General features: G+C 42.3%; 3 protein-coding genes across 9 annotated transcripts in view; 1 reads left to right on the top strand and 2 right to left on the bottom strand.

The window, feature by feature from the left end:
• LOC136439982 (transcription factor 20-like) overlaps positions 1 to 5,999 on the bottom strand; it is a 37,406-nt gene extending 31,407 nt beyond the window's left edge. Inside the window, exons 1-4 of one of the 3 annotated variants that reach the window (XM_066435704.1) lie at positions 5,515 to 5,999; positions 5,300 to 5,402; positions 5,003 to 5,182; positions 4,704 to 4,894 (exon numbers count right to left, since the gene is read on the bottom strand). In XM_066435704.1, the coding sequence (XP_066291801.1) occupies positions 4,704 to 4,894; positions 5,003 to 5,182; positions 5,300 to 5,402; positions 5,515 to 5,607 (567 nt within the window). In that variant the 5' untranslated portion in view covers positions 5,608 to 5,999. The remainder of the gene's footprint in view (positions 1 to 4,703; positions 4,895 to 5,002; positions 5,183 to 5,299; positions 5,403 to 5,514) is intronic. The other 2 variants (XM_066435701.1, XM_066435700.1) reach the window with 2 other exon arrangements.
• A 753-nt stretch (positions 6,000 to 6,752) lies between these two features.
• LOC136439983 (U4/U6 small nuclear ribonucleoprotein Prp31-like) lies at positions 6,753 to 18,273 on the bottom strand. 2 transcript variants are annotated; one of them, XM_066435705.1, is made up of 11 exons: positions 18,164 to 18,273; positions 12,548 to 12,795; positions 11,677 to 11,760; positions 11,291 to 11,388; positions 10,993 to 11,099; positions 10,494 to 10,663; positions 9,899 to 10,056; positions 9,158 to 9,448; positions 8,808 to 8,936; positions 8,407 to 8,538; positions 6,753 to 7,905 (listed from the first exon to the last, which is right to left on the bottom strand). In XM_066435705.1, the coding sequence occupies exons 2-11, from the start codon at positions 12,756 to 12,758 to the stop codon at positions 7,789 to 7,791; spliced, it is 1,497 nt and encodes a 498-aa protein (XP_066291802.1). In that variant the 5' UTR covers positions 12,759 to 12,795; positions 18,164 to 18,273; the 3' UTR covers positions 6,753 to 7,788. The 2 variants fall into 2 exon arrangements, with proteins under 2 accessions (XP_066291802.1, XP_066291803.1); XM_066435706.1 differs by having other exon boundaries at positions 18,174 to 18,247.
• Positions 18,274 to 18,485: 212 nt separating this feature from the next.
• Positions 18,486 to 21,525, top strand: LOC136439984 (RNA-binding protein 7-like). Of its 4 annotated transcripts, none has more exons than XM_066435708.1 (4): positions 18,486 to 18,698; positions 19,298 to 19,708; positions 20,359 to 20,391; positions 20,525 to 21,525. In XM_066435708.1, exons 1-4 carry the CDS (start codon positions 18,603 to 18,605, stop codon positions 20,777 to 20,779), a joined length of 795 nt encoding a protein of 264 aa, XP_066291805.1. In that variant the 5' UTR covers positions 18,486 to 18,602; the 3' UTR covers positions 20,780 to 21,525. The 4 variants fall into 4 exon arrangements, with proteins under 4 accessions (XP_066291805.1, XP_066291804.1, XP_066291806.1 ...); XM_066435707.1 differs by having other exon boundaries at positions 19,298 to 19,714; XM_066435709.1 differs by lacking the exon at positions 20,359 to 20,391 and having other exon boundaries at positions 19,298 to 19,714.
• Positions 21,526 to 21,787: the final 262 nt, after the last annotated feature.

Below are 21,787 nucleotides of genomic sequence, written 5' to 3'. Positions count from 1 at the left end.
AAGTTTTACCTACAAGGGATAAAGTGATCGTAATGTACATGCAGGTGCCAACCTTAACACATTTCTCAAACAGCCCACATTTTCCCTTTATCATTTTTACCGCAAACTGTCTCATCAGTCACTTGCCTCCCTTGATGGCAGAATTAGGTAAAGGTGAATTTTACAGTTTGCACCTTGCGGAGAATTACCGAGGGAGTGCGTGAAAAACCCCACCCATAGGGCTCCTGGTTCAACCCACGCTATCACGAATTCATGGGAGGGAGTCGACAACCATTCCCATCATTGTGGGGTCAGCGCAGCCGCATTTGTCTTCCCGCCAACAATGGAGGCCGTCGCTGCGCACACTTGTGGAACGTAATGAGCAGGCAAAGGACAATCATTCCACAATCACGCAAATGGAAAGGATCACGCGCAAGCCAGGTTGTTGGCACCATGTGTCCGTAAATTGTTACGCTGAAGTGCAGATCTCGGAGGCTCAGATTAAGTGATAAATATTTCCGAGAAACAGGATGCAAGGATTCTACCACAGGAAAGTAGCGTAATCTTGCCGGACTGAGATACGCGCACATGTAACAACTTTACTAGGATGTAGCGGCCTCAGCACAAGGCCTTAAGACAGAAAGCTTTCTTATCAACACCAACCACGTGCACATTTCTCTTCTTGGAGTTAAAGTCTCACTGTGTATATATCAACACCTAATACTTATATTTTCAGATGCATCTAATATTGTCTCCAGTCCTTTTCCTACCTGTACACTGTGATAATGTGATGAATGCCAATTTATGGCCAAATTTATTGTCCTGAATAAAACTTCATAACCTACAGGTAGGTGACATACAGTTATTCAATTTTCAAAGCAACCTTGCTTTCTGAATTATGAGCCACGTATTTACTGATCTTATGATGTCTATGAGTAGACAAACAACAACCATAGCTGCCATATCCTACTCCAGAACATACCATTAATGGTTATCAAGGCACAAAGCCAGGTAATTTAATGAAGCGGCTCCTAAATCTGGCCACAAAGATGGTATCAGCTGGGCTGTGAGTGGCAGACCAGTGTAGTAATAACCGGGCTGTGATAATGTGCTGGAAACTCTGCCTGGAATTAAATCAATACTGTGCAACAAATTGGGTTGGTCGTGTTGTAGCTGCGGCAACAGAAATCGGCCCGGAGCACGGTTGGTTGACGAGAACATCTTAGATTGTGCCTCCAAGCAACTCTTTTCATCATTTCAACCAACTGGGTCAGCTTTGGATTTCAAAGTCTCAAATTAATATATTCATCTTTTCTCCAAATAGATTTTCATGAAGAAAAAAATCATTATACAACTAGGGTTACGACGTTGAATGATCTTATTCATCATGATTTTTTGGAACTCCATTAAATCATCTTTCTTCAATCCATTCACATTATATGTAGTCGAATAAATGTGATATTCAAAACTGTGAATACCTAAGTTTTCGTCAAAATATTTCCTTCACTGCAAATTGTTGCCAATATTGTTGTCCATATCTTTATGCTCATACTGTAATGTATGCATATCGTCAAGTCATTTTTAGGATTTTATGCTCTCATGTTGGCATAATGTGCTTTTGAATTTTATACGCAGCCGAAGAGTTATGATCTGATTATAAAGCCTAGTTCTAATTGGCATTGACACCAGGAAGGTTAAATCATACAATGAGCTCCTGGGTGAAAGTTTAGAACCATTAAGGTTTGGCCCGAGAGAGATTTCTGACATCCCTGAGACACATACTTATTCATCACCCATGCCGAACATCGTGTAACTACAAATCTTCCTACTTTTACTTAGCCCTGAACCAGGAACACACTTCCTAAGTATTGGTGAAACATCTACTTAGAATTCCACATGCAGAATTCCTGCAGACAACTTCCGTCTGAGCCGAGAAGACCATCCAAAAGACAATTTCCCTGCCCAGCCACCCGAATAATTGTGAGATGAATCATACAGGAGACTGGGGAGAGGGCTTTTGCCACAACGGTGCGCCGACATCCTGGGAGAGAGTGCTGTTGTGGAGAAGACAAATGCAGCTGAGAGTTGCCATACTCCCTGACAGTCCCCATTTGTACAAACAAGGGAAGATATAGTATGTCCTGGGCAACATACATGTCTGAAACATTAGAGCCACCATCCAACAAATTCTGCGATCCCTTTCATTGGAACCTGCTGACAAGTGCTGAAATCTGAGAGAAGCTGTTTATGTATGGCCGCCTGTATCCGACACTCTATCTATGCAACAAATGTAATGACTGACTAAAGACAAACAAGCTACAGTACAAACTGTACATATACTTGTTGCAAGGATACTTGATGCAGAAATGGCACTTAAGAAAAATAAACGGAGCCCACTTATTTGTCCACAGTGTACATAGAGGTATTGACATTGTCTGAATCTGGAGCCAGTACAGTTCCCCAGAATACTTTCACTTCAACCAGACAAAGCTTACTTCTTGGACGTGTGTCAACAGGGGCTAAAGGTCAACCTTCTACATTTTTGATCTGGTCCTGTTTATGTTCACATCCGACTTTGGACTTTTATAATCAGAGTTGTGTCTCGCTATATGTGTGCACAGATTATTTGATAAAATGTCACTAACAGCACTAGTATACAGGTATTAGCGAACTAGCTAATATAGTAGCATTATCATTTTTCAGCTATGAATCAAAGTATCAGTTACGAAATAAACTGAATATCATGTTTCCCTTGCTGTGCTGTGCTACAAACAAAACCTGTATATGGTATGTATTGGAACAAGTGCATGCCTTATTCCTCCCAGCTTTGACAAACAACATTACCACTTTCCCCCCTCACTCCTCCCAAACTGTTGTTGGTGTAATGTTCGTATGAGACAGGACCAAAACAAACAGACCTGGTTCCACACCTCTGGGGGTGTCAGAGGTCAGGGGAGAGAATTTGGTTGGCATGCTGCGTCCTGTCTTCTCCCCTATCAACCAACTGTTTGGGCTGATGTCAAAAGATACGGCAGCAAGATATGTGGACAACTTGTTGCTTTTCATTATGATGGAGAGGGAACCTACAGGCTGTACACTGCATTAAGGTACCATCAATCTCAACAGGTACAAGTATGTGCAAAACTAATGTCAAGACTACTAGGAAAGGGCACTACAGAAAAACTATCATACTATAGGATATCAAGTATCCCTGGTAAAGACAATCTAAGGAAATTGAGTACTATCATTGATAACATTCATCCACTTTCTAAAAGCTTGCTAAAAATGGATTGAGAGTGTAAAAAAAATCCAATGTCCCTGTTCCAGTATATTCAAATAATATTGTCAAATGTAAACCTTTTGACATATATCAACATCCTTCTGACAAGTTGATTTATGACTAGCTTGTCATCATTATGAATTAGCACCTATTCATTTAATTTGCTGGAATGACAACAGACTCAACAAAGACAAATTGAGAAGGAAATGTCCTTCCACAACCAACCCCATAATTTACAAATAAACAACTACCTGTTAATGATCTGTCACAATTGACATGATTACAGGTAGGTGATGACTGTGGAGAATAAGTTTGTTTTATGAGGTGTCTGTGTGATAGAGTAATGGCGCACCATCCTGTCTCTGTCGACGGCTGTAAATCACACACCTCAACTGGAGTGTGATCATCCTTACTACAGCAAACATTGGACCTAATTGAGCGTGTCATTGACACAAAGCGAATGATAATGACAGAAAAATTTACTTCCCCTGCACCAAGCCTGGCCAGATTGATGAGGAAATCTGCTGTGTTAATTACGCGCAGCTGAGGAAAATCAATGGCAAGCAATGAGTTGGTGGAGCCCCTGATTATGACCTGGTAAGGAATGATGGCTGACCTATGACCCAGACCATTCACATCAAGCAGCCATGGCAGCTCTGGTGGACTTTGTGTTTTATAAACAGGTGGACAGAGTTGCTGCATGTTTTCCTGCTCTTGTTTGCTCTAGGACTGTTTGTCCTGGAGTTATTACAATACATATGACACTGTAACAAAGCTGAACTGCCCTTTTCTTAAAAATGACACAGAGCTATGTCCCTAAGTAATAAAAATCGAATTGTTATCCCTAAATAATGGTTTTATTACCGAAAATGGGATGTTGTATCAACAAACCTGTTTACTTTCCACTTAGCTGTAATCTTTGTAATCCTTATCTGAGTAGCCCGAGCATTTTGCTGTTAATTTTTAGCAGCTTGAAGATGTTATGGGTGAAACGTCAGGAGAGAACCTGTGTTACAATACCTAACGAGAGATAGATAACTTTTTACAAGGTCTCTCTCATGTTGTAGTTTGTTGTTCTGTTAAAAGGGAAGACAAAAGAATGTGTTTTCTTAGCGTAGACAACAGAAACCTGTTCCTCTACTTTCTCCTGTGTCACAGACTAGCCACTCTAGTGTAACAAGATACACCAGAGGCAGCAAACACCTTTTCAAAGGCTTCCAACCAAGGCTTCTAACAAAGGCACCTGGGCGGGAAGTGTAAACAATGGGGGCTAATGATTTAGCAAGTAACTCACAACGAGGGCTCCACTTGTTTCTGCTTGAGGCAGTGAGTTTGGTGGGATGTACCACTTTCTATGTGTTCTGTGTCAAGTTATCCAGCATGGCATGGCACAGGCAGGGTTGTGGCAGACCCATACTGCACACTGAATATGTGAAAGTCCTACCGTTTGCTGCTGGACTTTGGGTGGGTTTGGCACATTTTGTGTGGGTGGCGGTCTGTACTGCTCTTCTACATAGCCTGGAGGGCCGTACATAGGCTTGGAAGGCGCTGAATCGAAGTTCTGTGGCGGTGGGCCAACCATTCCTGGGGAGCTGGGGTGAGAGTAGGGGTCAAGTTGAGAGCCCTCGGGTGTACCTGTAGATGGAGGAAAGCGTCACTTGGTCAGCTCAGATGCCACGGAAGGGATGTTGGTGGGTAAAAAGGAGATATACAGCATGTGAACAGGTGTCATACGGAACTCACCTGACATCCCACGACTTGTGGCATTCCTGGCGACGTTCCTGAGTGCGGAGCTGGCGGGGTTGACGATGGGGTTGGGGCCCGGCGAGGGCGTGTGGTGCGGCGGGGCGGGCATGCCGCTGACGGGGTCGGGCAGGCTGGGCACGTTCTGTGGCGGCGTCGACCCCGCTGTGGAACGATACCCTACGAGTCAACAGCCATGATTACTCGCGAGGCATCAAAAGATTTTCAACAAGTCAATCAAAGCACTCAACACTATTCCCAAATGAATACAACGAACGTACAAAGAGCGATACGCACCTAGAATCGTCTGTTTTAACACCGAGACGTTTTCCAAGATTTTCTCACAGTCTTCTGGCTTCACTCCCATCTGCTGGAGCGTGTGGAGTTGCAGTTGACAAACCTAGGGAATCAGAAATAGCACATTTAGCGACGTATCTACCCCCCTCCCCAAACATGAGGAGTTCGGCGCCGAAAAAAATGAGCTCGACCATGTTGGCTGACTCGCCACTCACCGATTGAAGCGTCTCAAATCCGAATCTGTGAAAGATTTCGGCGTATTGTCCACACATGAAGGTGTCGAGCCATCTCTCTACTGGCCCAGGCATCGCTGCAACCTGCTAGCCGACGTTATTTTAGACTAAAACCGGCAAACTTAGTTGCAGGAAAGGGCAACACGACGAACTTTGTCAGCTACTCATTATCATAATTGATGCAAAGGTGAAATCGAAATCCTCACGTGACTTTGTTTATCGAAGTGCATGACGGGTGGCGCGGATGTGGAACAAACCATTACTCCTGGATAGGGGGTGAAGTAAATAAATATAGATTTCCCATCAATATATCAAAATGGTTGGTGTATGCGGATGGGTATGCATAGACGCTTACACTGTATTGTCTGACAGCAGCAAAGTTGCTCATTTTTTACCTTGTATAAACCAGTCATATTTCTCCATAGGAGCTGTATTTTAGCAATCAGCACTGTCCAGAAGAAATGAACAACCATACACCATTTGGAGAGAGGGCCTGTATGGCCTTTTTTTGTAAGGCGTAGGCAGCCTATTTTGATTTCCTGTAATTCCCAGGGAGAGCTGTCTTGTTTACATAATTCGTAGGCAGGCGACCAAATTTGCATAAATGCAAGGGGGTTCTTCAAAATTCAGCACAAAGTTGTCAGGAACCCCATGCAGACCTTTTTTTAGAAATAAGCCCATTCACGGTTGCAACTACGCATGTGCAGTGTCAAAGGTGAAGCCTAAAGGCCCCTCGCTTGTAAACAGTTGTCGTCTCGACATTGTCTAGATTTGCATAACAACGCCCCGATGGGTTTGTTTACGTCCCAGGGGCCTCTTTGACACTGCACATGCGTAGTCGCAACCGTGAATGGGCTTATACTTCTAATACCGACATCCTGTCATAGTTACGGTGTGGTTTTATTTCTCATACCTGGTAGCACCTAGTTTCCTCTCGATGTACCAAATCATATGTCCACCTTCCTATTAGCTGTCAGTACTACTAGTAATAGTAGTATGCTGACCATCTTTAACATACTAAATGTTTGGAAAATACCAGCCATCATAACACAGAAACAATCAGAACAAATCGCCATATCAAAACAATACCTGTTATGGGGACTGCATATCATCTACATTTTTTAAATGAATGTCAAGCAAACTCATTAATCATGTGTAATTTCTTGATTGCTCAACATGTCTAACTTTAAGCATGTTCAAAAATACACACTGAATACCAGTTCAGGGCTGTTTTTTAATCTACCCTTAAAGTTGACTGTATATGACCTTGGCAATGATTCATTTTCCAATAAGAGAGTAGGCAACTGATCTGTCAAAAGTACATTCAAGTGGGAACTAAACAAACACTGTGTGCTATCGTTTCTGAATTGTTCTCCATAATCAGAATGATTTTTTGTTTGCAAAAGATTTGATAGAAGTATAAAAAAAGTAATATACAAACATGATCAATGGCTGCCACTGAAGTTTTTGTACATTGTACAACTGAAATATCAACAGCTATGAAACAAGATTTTGCCTGATATGAATAAATTGTAGTTTTTTTTCGTACCACAGGTTTGTGTTGCCGTATCGAGGGTAGTGACTCTCCTTGTAGGTTGAAAACCTCATAAATATATAAAATGCTATCTACAGAAGGAATCACCGACAGGTTTTTGACATTCTTTATCTTTTGTCATCACCATGAATGATGATTTCTAAGACATCTCTTCAAATATGTATAAGCAGCAAAACAAAACTGTATTTCATGAAGGATTAAGAGAGAAAAACAAAACAAACTCAGCTAGTTTCAAGTGCAAGTCAGTACTATACAGTACTATTCGCCAGCAGTTTCTACCATATAGAGACTGAAACATTGTGTAACTGTTTCACATGAACAGTCTTTTCTAGATGCTTATTTTCCTTTTTGTGTTTCTTAGATCAACTCATAAGATGATTCTAACAATGACTAAATACTTCATCCAAGAAGAAAAAAATATTCTGGACTGTACTGCCAGTGCAATGTTCAGTACAGAGGAGTCATTCATGTCTTTTACAATATTTATTTCTCAATCTAAGAGAGTAAATTCACAAGCAAACTATTTACAGCCATATAAATATTGTTCCTACAAACTGTAACTACCAGTTGACATGAGCAATGCAAAATAGGAAAAATCTTCTGCCTCTAGCTACCATTGCCTGGTTAGGCCATAGAGAAATAACTAAGGTTCAGAAAAAATTCATTACAATAAAAAAAAGAAGCTAAATGTCCTGTGAGCATCATTTCTCCATGCACTCTTGTTCCACCTTTACGAAGCCTGTGGTGGTGGAGAAATATTTTCCCTGCTTGTCGCCCAATTTCTTCTCCGCTGCATTTGGGTTCACAATCTCAAGTCCCTGGGGGAAAAGAGCAGTGCAAAATCTTAAATAAAAAGTATGTCAATGAAGACAACAAAGTGTAAAACATTGACAAAAGCAACATATCTAAAATTGTAATATTAATTAAGAACACAGAGACAAAGAAGACAAGTAATGCTGTTCACCACAGTTGTAACATAGCATAAGTGTATAATACAGAAGATACTCAAGCAACTGGAGACATTTAGTAATTGGTCGGATGTTTCAGTTAGCCTGCAAATCCTTCGTCAGTGACTTGCTATCTGAACCATTTGACCGTTAAAAAAATCTATTTAGTTGCTTGAGTAATTTTTGTATTGTGTATCGGACTCTATCCTATTACCTGAATGTCTAACTTTCATCATGGTATCATGATGATGATGATGATGAACTTTCATCAACATACCATTAGTGGAGTCAAAATTAAACATCTAAAGCCTATAAAGTATCATATTTGCTTTGATGCTTTGTTTTTTTCCAGAATCAGAGCCAGGCACTAACCTGTAGTGGGGTGAAGGCTACACTGGAAGCTGTTCCTGACACCTGCCCTCGAACAGTTGATCTCCCACCATAACTTATCTTTCCTGCGTATGTTGTTCTTCCTCCATACACCTGCTGCTTCTGAAGGTTTTTCTGAGGAAAACAGAAGACACAAAATCATTGAAAACATTGTTTTATGTTATTCATCTTGTATTTTTATGTATGTTGTGCTTAAAACATCCAATATTTACAGCTTGTATGCAATTTCAATTTCGCCACAAAAGATGTCAACAAGTAGTTTTCATCATATGACGAATCAGTTAAGTATGAAAACAGTGAAAGTATGCTACATGAAAGTCAAAAATAAATTCATAGGCAGGTTTGTAAGTAGTAGTCCTGGTATGAGCTGGTTTCCTTCTCACCTGTAGTGTCTTGGAGATCTTGACCTGTGTCTTGTTGTCTACCTGTGGCCCACGGACTCTACCTGTTCCTCCCTTCCCAACCATACCTAAGGAGAAACCCAGGTCGTCTTGGTATGCATCCTCTTCAATCTGGGAGCAAAAAATAATGATGAAAATAGGTTAATAATGAACTACAGTATGGTATTAAACATTGTAGTACACAAGACACAAATGCAACAATGAAACTTCTGATTGAGCAAGATTAGTGTATCTCTAAGTTCTTTATGTTTTTGTCAGACAAAACAAAAGATCCCTAAAAAATTGATTTTGACTATCATGACAAGAGAAATAGAGTTAGTACAACACTTTACCTCTGCAAACTGCATTCTGTTTGCCTGTTTTCTAAACTCTGTCATCCCCAGCCTCTCTTTCATTTTCCTGTACCGTCGTCCTCCCCGCTTCTTCCTCCCCGGGTCGATGGGCGCGGGAAGCGGTTTCTCATGTTTGACGGGAGGAGGCTCTTGCCACTTGTCCAACTTCTTCTGTATCTCGTCTTTGAGGTTGCTTCCGACCACGCCGCTGGCTGACTCGTGAAAACTGTCCACCCTCGCCGCTAGGGTACACTTGGCTGATACCAGACGGGCTGCTTTTTTTCTTAGATCCTGTAACAACAAATGAAATCTACATCTACATAGGGACCACCTGGCCAATGTGACCACTTTTTGTCTCTTTTATAACTTTTTCCCATTAACACAAGCATCAAGAATCATGTCTATAGTGACCACCTGCCCACATAGACCAGATTTGGTTCGTCCCCTGAGTGGTCGAGTGGTCTTTGTGGGCAGTTTTGACTGCTCTTGTTCTTGTCAGAGAGAGAGAGAGAGCAAGGATACAATCTGAATTTATAGATATTTTCTACAATAAGCTCTGGACTCCTTTATCCATGTTTCCAAAAATTTGTCTTTTTTCACACATAAGTGTCTTTTCTCCAGTCAACTATTGCAACAATAGGCTTAGAACAATTGATCTTTGAAAAGTGAATACTTTTACAGGCTTACATCCTCAGCAAATAAGAAGTAAAATAAACAACGAATATCAGCAGAAGTACCTACCGCAGGCATATTCTGCACCTGTTCACTGTAGTAGATGAATCCTGTGTGGGGCATGATGGCAGTAGAGGAGAAGCCAGCTAATGTTCTCTTCTGGGCTCCGAGAACCAGAACGTTACAGGACGGCATCTTGGACAGAGAGGTCAGGCCTCCAGCCACACCTGAACAACAGGAATGACAATTGGTTTAGACATTTCAGATGGCTTCATTCTGAAATGTTCTCAAATGCTTGTGACTTTTCAGTGGTAAAGCTTTTACTCCCAAATATTAAACGTGTTTGCCCATTTTTTTTGCTCAAATTTTCTTCATGTCAAAATTTGTTTAATTTAAGAGGACCTCAGGGGATGTGACTGTGTTAGTATAAACCATATGGATATAGTATGTCTGTAAAGTCAATACACGTATAATTGAATATCTTGTTTTGACAGAATTTCTGCTGGTTATGGGCTGCAGGTGAGCGGAAATAATGCATATACAAATGTATGTGAAAACCAATTGTTTTAATTAACAAAGTCTTAATGAAACAAAAAGTCATACTCTTAAATTCTAAAACAGCGATAAGACTATAACAATGGACTCAATATATCAGTAAGCTTACCCATGAGTTTGGCAGCTGTGGATGCTCCCACAATGATGGACAGGTTAGGAGCGATGAAGGACATTCTGGACTCCACATATTCATAGATCTTCAGTTTGGCTGCATTCAAGTCCACGGCCATGTCACAGGCTTCGTTAATGTCATTCAGGTCGTCTGCTGACAGGATGGACCTGAGAGAGAAGGCTTCTGTCACTTTGAGGGACTATAAATCAATAACATTTAGACACTCTGGCGCAAAAATCTACACATACCTCCTTTTGTAGACATGTACTTTAATCCAAATCCTCTGGACAATGTTGCGGTACTGCCGTTACAAATCAAAGTTTTTTTACAAAATCAGCACCTTGCCAAGGCGTGGCAGTTGTTGCCTATTGAAAGAATGTTTACTATATCACCCTACTTGATTACATCTGTGACTCACTATACTTTTGTATGTTCCAGCATGTGCATAGTTGTGTTTTTAGAAAGCCATGATTAAATCATCCCAACACAAACCTACCCTTGAGTGGTGGAGGCGGTAACACTGACCACCATAATGGTGGCGTTAGTCAGAATGGTTGGGAGGACTTCGTTGTTCTTTGTCTTTTCCAGATCATTGCCAATCTCCTGTTCAACAGAAAAAGCAACAACAACCGTTAACATTTCCATGCAATAGTACATCTAGTAAACTTTATGATAGTGTGCTCTTCAACTTTCAGTTCTGTGCAAAGTCTTACAAAAAACATGTACATCACTTGGAGCATAGATTCTTATTGAGAACATAGTGATAAGAAGGGGGAACAAAGCTGAATACTAACCCTGACAGTCCTGATGTAGTCTAGAGCCATGGGGACCAGAGACTCCAGCTCAGGAAACCGTTTGGAGTAGATGTCGCGGACAAACTTGTGGATGATGTCTGTAAGTAACCAGCACAAGTAAAAACTGATTAGCACCGGTATCACTTTTTCTGGCCAAAGACAGCCTTACCAAGATAGATGATAAACCAGGTAGTGGGTAGATAGTGACGTGAGTGACTGGGAGCTGGAACTTTGTCCACAAACTGTTGATATATGTCCAGTGTACTGTTTTACAGAAACACATAAGTAGCCTGTTAATTACTGACGCACAGCAGAATAGGCCATACTTACATGTATTACATGCTGAGTTGAAGGAATAAAGATTAAAGAGATTTAAAGATGCTTACTGATCTCATTCTCTATCTCCACAGTGAGGTTGTTAGCTTCCACAATCAGCTGGTACTCAGGGTCTGCTTCCACTGGTCCAACCACTGTGGGTGAGAGTCAACCACAGTTGAGAGTCAACCACTGTCAAGATGTCTTGGCCAAACTTCTGAAGATGACTTACTATGCGAATGATTAGAGTCCTAAAGTAGTAGTAGTTCTAATGATTATTATAAATTGTATCAAATATAGAGAGTAAACACTGTATCATAGATCTCAAGTGAATCTTAGGCTAAAAACCTGTAACTCTTTAACCGATCAATCTCAAACAACACCAGTCAGCAAACAAATTGTCAGATCTTCCAGCAAACTCCCATAAGTCCCATTTATGAATAGTTTCATCAGGTTGGTAAAGCACAGTCAGTGTTCTCACCAGGGCATTTGAGCATAGGGGGCCCCTACGCTGTGATTTGGATCCCCTATGCTGTGATTTTGGCCCCTACGCTGTGTTTCAACCAGCATAGGGGGGATTTTCTGTTGTTTTGATGCAAAAGTAAAAAACTTTGGCTTTATTTCACAAACTTTAGCCCTCAAAATTCAGAAAATAGTGTCTTTGAGAGTTTTAAAGCTCAAAATTTCCAGGGGGAGGATGCCCTGGACCCCCCTACAATATTTCAGCCTGTAGCCCTCATCCTCACACCTATAGCGCTTGCCATGCCGCTTTGCCGCGCAAAGATGCCCCTATGCTGTGAAAAAATCCTGGTGAAAACAACTGGCACTGTTAAACAAAGTTCTTCATACACAATCAGTATATAATCAAATCATCTGTCCATACCTGGATTTATATGTTTTACACACAAAATTTAAAAAAAAATCGCTATAACCACTACATACTTTCATCCCTGAACCCACTGCTTGTGTAGCGATCAATCTGTTCCATGATGTGTTTTAACTGCTGCGAGTCTCGCAGCTTCGCGATGGAGGCGATCCCGTCCTGCTTCACGTCCATCTCCATGGTGATCTCCTCCACATCCTCAATCTCTTTCTCCTCGTTCTCCGGAGCCTCCTCCTCCAGGTCAGCCAGCAGCTCGTCTGCCAGAGACATCCTGATTGGCTGCGAGTCTCAGCTGGGTGCAGAATATCTAGAGATCAACAGAGTGAATAGAACAGCTGTATTAAAGTGAAAGGCAAAAAGTTTGTTTTGATTACCTGTTTACAGTTTTTGCTGTGATGTATTCCCTGTGAACTTAAAAAACTATCATGAAATGTGACCCACATCCCTGAAGGGACCTCAGGTATAATCTCGGGCTGTTCGTGCAACTGCACGGCGGCCTCGCCACGGCACGCATTATTGGCCAAGCACACCGGGTCATCCCTACTCTTCTTGATAAGTGTGTTCGGTTCTTTTATGTGCAGAAGCTTATGCCTGAAGCTCCCTCATACACTGGGCCGCCGGCTTTACGTCACCATCCGAAATGACAAATGCAATCCCCTACAACATCTCCGATCTGGAGCTGACCCTAGGATTGAACTCGGGCCCCAGGATCCACGGAATTTGATCCAGATGGCGAAGCAGCGGGGTTGTATTACTGCTTGCGCCACAGGGACATGATTTTTTCTTCTGTGTTCCACCTGCCTACCTTCTCTTGTATCCACCGCAAACTTTAAAAAAACGCGAACACTACAATTTCTCTGTACTGCATAATCAAATTCCCACAACATTCCCTTTAGAAAAGGCTTCAAGTGCAACAGTTCATGCTGTAATTAATATTTTAGACATGTTAGATTTTGATAAACCATAAGATGGGAACAAGAGGCTGTGCTCAGAATGGTTACTAGACTTTTCGCCCCCTGACCCGTTCGTCCCCGGGTCCTTTCGTCCCCGTCATGGACATTTCGTCCTCGGATGACTCTTGTCTCACAATTACAAGTTACTCAATTTTTATCATAACACTTCATCAAACTTGTCAAAAATCCTTCACTGTTGCTTTCTCAAGTCTTTCACATTGGAAACCGACACTCAAGTGACGCGCGGGAGGCGAGGAACTGTCATGGTGTCGCCGCCGCCGCTCCCGCCATCTTGGCTGTTTACGCATGTTGCAAATCGCTCGTGGGCGCCTTTTACGGAGTTCGTATGAGTAAATAAGTTGACTGAAATGAAATTTTGACAAGAAAATTGACTGTATGTGACTGTATTTTGAAAAACGCTAAGATATTCATGTTGCTAAATTCACCGATGCCCAAGACCGACTGGAAGTGTATCTCGGTCGAAGTATGACACGTCTGGAAACGGCAAGTACTTCGCCGGCTTACACTTTAGCTGCCGGAAAATACTTTTAAAGTAATATTTAATCAAGTACAAGATAATACCTGATAAAAAAGTAGTCATTTAGGGTTTAAATGTTGTTACATCTTTACCTTGAATCTTTACCTTGAACCACAGCCAGTCGATACCCTCACGGGTAATAAGGCTGTCCTAGTTGTGGCGGTAGTAGCATCAGTATGTGAATTGGTACTCATATAGGTCTGGATGCCGTCCCCATTCCTGCCCCAGTCTTGTCTTGAACTCTTTCACTGTCTTGCTGTTGACCGTGGTCTGTGAGAGTTTGTTCCAAGCGGGGGTAACTCGTGTGGGAAAGAAGTGTGCCCTCGGGCCTGTAGCTTTCTGAATTTGATACTTGAACTGGTGTCCCCGTGTGTTGGTTGCCAAGCTTGGCTTAAACATGGCTCTCCCACATAAGTTGCAGTGGTTGTTCACTCTGACTTTGTCAAACCCATGTGTGATCTTGAACAGCTGTATTATGTCGGCTCTCTGTCTTCTGTAGTGTAGCGTGGGAAGGTCCAGTTCTCTCAGCCTTTCAGAATATGGTAGGTTGGCTAAACTCTTCACCAGTTTTGTTGCTCGCCGTTGCACTCTTTCCACCATGTCCCGGTCTCTCTTGGTTTTGGGGTGCCATATTGCCGTAGCATATTCTAAGTGCGGTCGAACCAGGCTTTTATACAGCAGTGAGAAGGATACACTGTCCACATGTGAGAAGGTGTGCTTGATCAGCCCTAGTGTTTTATTTGCTTTATTCACCTGCACTTGCGTGTGTTTGCTGAAAGTCAGGTTCTTGTCAATGGTGACCCCTAGGTCTTTTTCCTCTTCTATACTCTCCAGCGTGTGCTTTGTTCCGTCTACTTTATTCATTGTATACTTGTGTCTGGGGTTAGCCTTCCCGAGGTGCATGACCTTGCATTTGTCGGGATGGAATTGCATTTGCATCTTTGTCGACCACTCATATAAGCTGTTCAAGTCCGCCTGCAAGCAGGTTGTGTGTGCGTTCAGTTCACAGTTTTGGGCTGCAGCATATATTTTCGTATCATCTGCAAACAGGGAGACAAAGTTCTGGATCGTTTCCGGAATGTCTGATACGAAAATCGTAAAGAGAAGCGGTCCGAGGACCGAACCCTGGGGCACTCCACTTGTAACCGGTTTCCATGAGGAGGCACTTCCGTTCACCACAACCTGCTGCCTTCGTTGTGTCAGAAAGTTACGAATCCATTGCAGAAGGTTTCCGCCAATTCCGAAGGATTCAACCCGTCTCAGAAGTCTCTCGTGTGGCACTGTATCAAAGGCTTTAGCATAATCTAAAAAGATTACGTCTACTGGCAGGCTATGACTTAGGGCCTCTGTCCAAACGTCCATTGCTTCCAGTAGGTTGGTTATAGTGGATTTCCCATGTGTGAACCCGTGCTGCTGCTCGCATGTGAGATCATTGTTCCGTATGTGAGTGATCAATTCGTTTACTATAATCCTCTCCAGCATCTTGCATGGTACAGAGGTTAAAGACACAGGCCTGTAATTTGCGGGGTCAGACTTGTCCCCCTTCTTGTAGATGGGAGTTATACAAGCCTCTCTCCACATGTCTGGGAGTTTGCCCTCGTTGATGCTTGTTTGGAAGATCCTGGTTAAGGGGCCAACAATCACGTCTGCAGTTTCCTTGAGCACTCTGGGGTGTACGCCATCGATGCCTGGGGATTTGTCAACTCTAAGTGACCGTAGCTGCTCAAGCACCATCTCTTCTGTGATGGTAATTGTGTTGAGAGCTGTGGTTGACTGGATCCTAGGGAATGTCGGGATATTCTCGTAGTCCTCATGTGTGAATGTCCTGAAGTATTGATTGTTCAGTATCTCTGCTTTCTCGCTATCGATGGCAGTAAAGTTCCCCTGTGTGTCCTTCAGATCTCCCACCTGTGTTCTTGTCTTTCGGCGACTGTTAACGTAGTTCCAGAAGGCTTTATTGTTGTGCTTGGCTTCTGTGGCAAGTTTCCTCTCAAATGATTTTCTTGCCTTTCTGGACGCATGTGTGGCCGCATTTCTAGCCGTTTTGAATGCTAACCAGTCCTTTTGGTCTTTAGTATTCAAATATCTAATCCAGGCGTGGTGCTTTTTCTTTAGTTTTCGAAAAGCTTCCTCGTCCATCCAGAGTGGTTTGAGTTTCTTCTTGGAGAGGTCAATTGTCTTAGTAGGGACGTGTTTCTGAACTGCTTTCGTAATTCTCTGCTGGAATAATGCGTAAGCTTCCTGGGTCGGCTTACACTCTAGCAGGTTATCCCAGTTGAGATTCAAGTCCTCACCCATCATTTCATAGTTGCCTCTATCAAATCTCCATATTGTCTTCTTGTTGTCCTTAACTGGAGTGCTGAATACAAAGTTGAACTCAATTCTGACATGATCGCTTGCGCCTAGTGGTTCCTCATGTGTTATCTGCTCTATCATCCCCTCTTCATTGCTGAGGACTAAGTCGTCAAGTGTGGGGGTTTGGTCGCTTCGGTACCTTGTAGGTCTTGTGACATGCTGGTAAAGAAAGGTATCCCGCAAACATTCGATGAATCTAGTTGCAGGATTATCGGTATTATCAGCATGTGTAGTCCGTAGTTGTGGTGATGGGGTCCAAGTTATGTTAGGGTGATTAAAATCTCCTGTGATCAGCACGTGTGAATTCTGCGTGTTAACAGCCCATTTTAGGGTCTCGTGAAGGGCCAGATCCCTGGTAATTGCAAGAGCTGGTGATCCTGACCTGTATAGAGTTCCAATTAATAAAGACGTGTCGTTTCTTCCTTGTACTGATACCCATGTGCAATCTACGAATTCTGTTGGCGGGATCACCTGCTTTGCCTTGTACGCTGCTTTGATGTATACACATGTGCCTCTCGTGTTTGGAGATTCTAAATCGCTTGTGAATAGATCATAGCCCTGTATTTGCATAACTTGTCGGTCGGGTAGAGATCCTTGCTTAGGTTTGATTTCGGTAAGACATATGGCATCGTACTGCTTTTCTGTAATGATTGCACAAAGTTCGTCATACTTGCTCATGATAGAATTATCTGTGTTGGTGTACAATACGCTCAAATCGTGGAAATTAATCTGGTCTAGTTTGCCTCTACGATTTGTCCCCTTCTTATTATCCACTTCCTTTCTGGATTTCGTTCTCTTGTGGCTTTCAGTTGCTCTCTCAAGTTTTTTGATTCTTCAAGCTGTTTCTTGGTTAAGTCTGGGCGGATATAAACCTGGCTGTAAACCTCATGTGTGCTCTCTCTCAACTCCCTGGCCAACGCTAGTACCTGTTTCTTTTCTCCTAGACTTGCCATGGTTACCTTGACCAATCTGGTACTCTCGTTGCTTGGCTTGCCTAGTCTCTGGGCGTTGGTGACATTTGCCTTCAACTTAAACTCCTCCTTTACAAGTTCGGTGAAACTGTCTATGTCACCTTGCCTGGAGTTGGACTCCGGTAGGTTGGACACTATGAGGTTTAACTTCCTGGACTCTTGGTCCTCCTTTTCACTTAGTTGTTTGTCTACGTTGTCTTTTACTGACTTAGTTATAGTTTCAGTAGTTTTGTTCACAATTTTCTCGATAATTTGTTCTTCCGATAGTCCGCTCGTGTGCTGTGTGTTTGTTTGGGACTCTTCTAAGAGATGTATTCTCGCTTCTAACTCCGAGTCCTTGCTTTCCAGTAGACGGAGTTTCTCGTTCACTGACTGTAATTCCCCCGTAAGTGCAATGACGCTAAGATACATGGGAGGATGAAACGTCCATGATGAGGACGAAAGGACCAGGGGACGAACGGGTCAGGAGGCGAAAAGACCTGATACCCTCAGAATGCCTACAGTCGTCAACAAAGTGAACAGCTGAAATAAAATTTGTTGATTCAACTTCAAGTACAACAGTTCTACTTAAGATATGTTACATGATTTTTCAACATTAAATCATGAAAAATAATATGATAGGAAATACAGGAGTAAGATACCAGCATAAAACAGCACAGGGTACATGGGATAGACGTCATTACGAGAGCAAAACAGATCAAACGTGAACTGATGTTCCAAAGCAGTTCTTCCCTACAAAAAATGCCCCCCTCCCCCCTCAATAAAGTCTTCCCCTGCTTTGATTTCTCACGCAACAAGTACAATTCTGGAACATTTGAGCACTTCAGAGTATATAAAAAACTGTGAGAATATACTAACAGTTTCTCACAGCAATGAAAACCAAGACAGAGTTAGACGTTTTCCTGAAGTTCTTGTTGGCCTGATTTTGCCTCACGTTGTTTCGACGTTTACTAAAGCATTGTGGGAAATTCGCCATCTCCACTACAAATAGAGGTTAATCAAATGTATTTCTCCAAACATTACCACACAGAGTGGCAGTAAATGTCATAAATGAAATACTGAAATTTTAAAATCTTATTAAATAGTGTTTTAATGTCCTAAAACATGAATAGTGTGTTAAATAGAATGAAAAAACGTACCTTTATTTTCTTTGCCCTCCCCTACATAATAATGTGATGAACTGCCAGGGTTAGAGGTTACGTGGCTTGGTTAGTCGGTGGGAACAGAACGTGCTGAGGAGTTGGCGGAACAAAACCGTGAATTTCTCACTTCACAAACATATCTGTAGGGTCCAGGCATGGTCATGGAAGACGGCAAGGAAGAGCGAACGCTGTGGGCCGGGAATCTCAGCTCTCAAGTAACGGAGGAGCAGCTCTATGAACTATTTCTCCAGGTCTGATGTTTGAAGATTATTGTACAGCTGTTGTAAAATGTCAGGAAAAAAATATGCGACGCGGTTTAAAATTCAACGCCTTTTGATTACTAGTACAATAGATATGAAATTGTGGTAGATACTTAACAGTCTAGGGATGTCCCTGGTTCCAATTAGTTGCTCATTGGGAAAACCCGGTTCAATCCTGCGTCAGGATATCTCGGTTGGGGCTGCACCCGTCTTTCGGAAGGGACGTAAACGGGTTCCCCTGTTCAAAGTGATGCCTCCAGCACTTCAAGGGGGAAGGGCTAGCAACCCCTTCCTGTAAAAATATACCCAGCAACTGCAGGAAGAAAACTTTCTGCCTTATAATTTTGCTACTAGCCACTACAAGCATCTGAAAAATTATGAACGAATGAAGGAACTTGATAGTCTATTATCTAAAACTTTTACAAATCATCAACACATCACAATTATCTTTACGATAGACATCACAACTTTCCATCGTGGTATCTAAGTTCTACAGGGTGACAAACCAAGCACTTATACTTGGTAGTTTTCCAAGAAAAGAAACTTGTTTTGGAGCTTGTATAAATATCCTATGTGTTGTTGTTTTCTAGGCTGGTCCCCTTGTTGGAGTCACCATCCCTAAGGACCCTGGCACAGGCAATAAGAGGAGCTACGCATTCATCGAGTTCAAACACGCCGTTTCCGTCCCCTACACCATCGAGCTGATGAACGGCATACGGCTGCACGAGCGCTCGCTACGTCTGCAGTGTCGCACCGGCTCCAAGCACGCCAGTCCCGCCCACGGCGGTACGGACAGCCCCAACGCCACCCCCACTCACCAGCCGCAGTTCAACACCCCCACCCCGCCTCAGCTCCAGAGGAACTTCACCACCCCCATCATGAACCAGCCACCCCAGGGGTTCAACCACCTGTTGGGGTTCCCCACCCCCATGACCCCCGGGGCGGGCCTGATGCGGAGTCCCATGGGGATGCCGATGATGAACCCACACCAGATGGCACAGGTACTAGTATGTTGAATTTTATCAGTCTGTTTCACAACCTAGCATGCCTAGCCTTCACTATGCCTTCCTATGGGCAAATTGCTATGGGTTATACCATTATGGATTGTAGAATTCGACAAAATAATTGTTGAATAATTGGCCAGAGAGACAGCCAGCAGAAAGGTTGATATTTCCTCTTAACTGTATGGGTAAATAAAACCCAACAGTGGTCAAACTCCCCTGGCAAATAATTTTCCCTATAGCTAGTGTAGTTAGTCTGGTAACAGTTAGATGTAAGCTGAGTGATGCTTCGTTCAGTTTTATCCTTGTGTGCTCCAAATTGTAGTCTGGTACCGTGTTCACCCCCTTTCAGCTCCAGTTTACTAAAATAGTCTCCTCCTTTTATGTGGGGTGTTGTAATGAAAGGCTAAAAGGGATGAATACCAGGATACCAAATTCTTTATTTCTTAAATTTCTTAAACATGCTCTACTCTATATAACTACTGCTTGCCACATAGATTTGTTGTACAAATGTGGTATTCCAGGACAAATGTTGTATGCTATCCAGAACTGCAGAAGAAAGTATTCCAAGCCCAGAAAACAAGTCTTTCCTTCTTCAATCTGTTGAAAACTCTTTATTTCTCTGTTTGTCTGTGTGTCTCTCTGTCAAGTCACCCCCTCTGGCTGAGAGCGATCCAGGTGATGTAAGTATGGGCGATTTATAAGACTGTCTTTCCTCCCTAGCCTTTCTTGTTTCTGACTCATTACAAATGTGCATTATGTTCATGCTGAATGCATGTAGAAGTACTCATAAAATCCTGAACATTGTTCTTACAGATGCAAAGAATGAGCCAACAAATGCAGGGATCACCGATGAGCCAACACAGGTCAAACCACAACAACATGGGCCATCGGAACGACTACAGCCCAATGGACACCCCTCACAGGGGGTCCCGGGACAGAGATCACAGAGACCAGAGGGGCTGGGGAAGGGATTCAGACTACCGTGGGGGGAGAGACACAGATTATCGTGATCGCAGCAGAGACAGAGATAACAGGAGAGATAGCAGACACTATCAGCACAGGAGATAGGGACTTTGCTGTGGGGTTCCCTTAGATGCTTCCATGAGACTAACCAGTACATCCTTCATTGTAAAGGACAGGGGGCCTTTTTTGACAGCTCTCTTGGCTTGATTACTTCCTTTTTCTGTTTAGAGAGATGTGTATACGAGCAAGTTTCAGACCGAACAAGCTTTTTTCTTGGCCTTGAGGGGATATTAAAGCAAACAGTGCTCATTGTGATTTTTCAGTCACAAGTTGTAAATAGTCTTTTGCTCATGTTTTAACATATGAGTAGCATCCATCAACAGCTGCATGAAGCCTCATGTCCGTTGGAAGAAAGAAACTTTTATTGAGAGGAGAGAGGCAGTTGCTACATCAGGAATGATGTAATGTGATGTTTTAGTTTTTTAAATCCATTTTCTGTGTACATATTGACTTTTACTACTAACAGTGTACAGTAACTGCACATGTTTGTCACAAATGTTGAAGTTACTTTTTACTAGTGCGTGTTGTATTCATTTAGTTTTGATGTTAGCATAGATAGGTCATTACAGTTGAACACTTTTGTAGCAACTTGCAATAATGATGGTGTTAAATTTACAACAAAAGTTCTATTAGTTCATACACACAAAAACATGCTCTTTATCTATTACAGCACATGTTTGCAATCCTATATTATGAAACCATTTCCTATGGCATTATTATCTAGGGCCAACTAAAACTGAAACTACATCACATGGACATACAGTTGAATTAAATGTTCATATTTTGCTCAACCCACAAGTCTGTAGTCTCATTTCTTCTACAAGTGATTTTATTAACTATTGTTTTATAGAAAAAATGCAGCTAATCTCACTGCTAAATGGATGTCTAATTGTAGTACAAAGTTACCAGCAGGATAGCAACCTTTGGAAGTGGACTAAAGCTAACAAGGCTGTCTTACAATGGAAGGTTTTAAAGGACTTGTAACTTGTAATTTTATATTTAATTACCGCTCTTCCTGTCTGAAAATAGTTTTAAACCATATTTCAAATCCAT

This window comes from Branchiostoma lanceolatum, chromosome 8 (genome assembly GCF_035083965.1).
Source record: "Branchiostoma lanceolatum isolate klBraLanc5 chromosome 8, klBraLanc5.hap2, whole genome shotgun sequence".
Lineage (NCBI taxonomy): Eukaryota > Metazoa > Chordata > Leptocardii > Amphioxiformes > Branchiostomatidae > Branchiostoma > Branchiostoma lanceolatum.
This window is presented reverse-complemented; position numbering and strand designations above follow the sequence as displayed.

Excerpts from the sequence above, each read along its gene's own strand:
- LOC136439983 (XM_066435705.1), bottom strand. The coding sequence starts at position 12,758 with ATGTCTCTGGCAGACGAGCTGCTGGCTGACCTGGAGGAGGAGGCTCCG. Across the intron at positions 11,389-11,676 it reads GGAGATAGAGAATGAGATCA|ACATCATCCACAAGTTTGTC; the intron begins GTAAGCATCTTT and ends GGTTACTTACAG. Across the intron at positions 8,539-8,807 it reads AGATCTCCAAGACACTACAG|AAAAACCTTCAGAAGCAGCA; the intron begins GTGAGAAGGAAA and ends TGTTTTCCTCAG.
- LOC136439984 (XM_066435707.1), top strand. The coding sequence starts at position 18,603 with ATGGTCATGGAAGACGGCAAGGAAGAGCGAACGCTGTGGGCCGGGAAT. Across the intron at positions 19,715-20,358 it reads ACCAGATGGCACAGGTACTA|TCACCCCCTCTGGCTGAGAG; the intron begins GTATGTTGAATT and ends CTCTCTGTCAAG. Across the intron at positions 20,392-20,524 it reads CTGAGAGCGATCCAGGTGAT|ATGCAAAGAATGAGCCAACA; the intron begins GTAAGTATGGGC and ends TTGTTCTTACAG.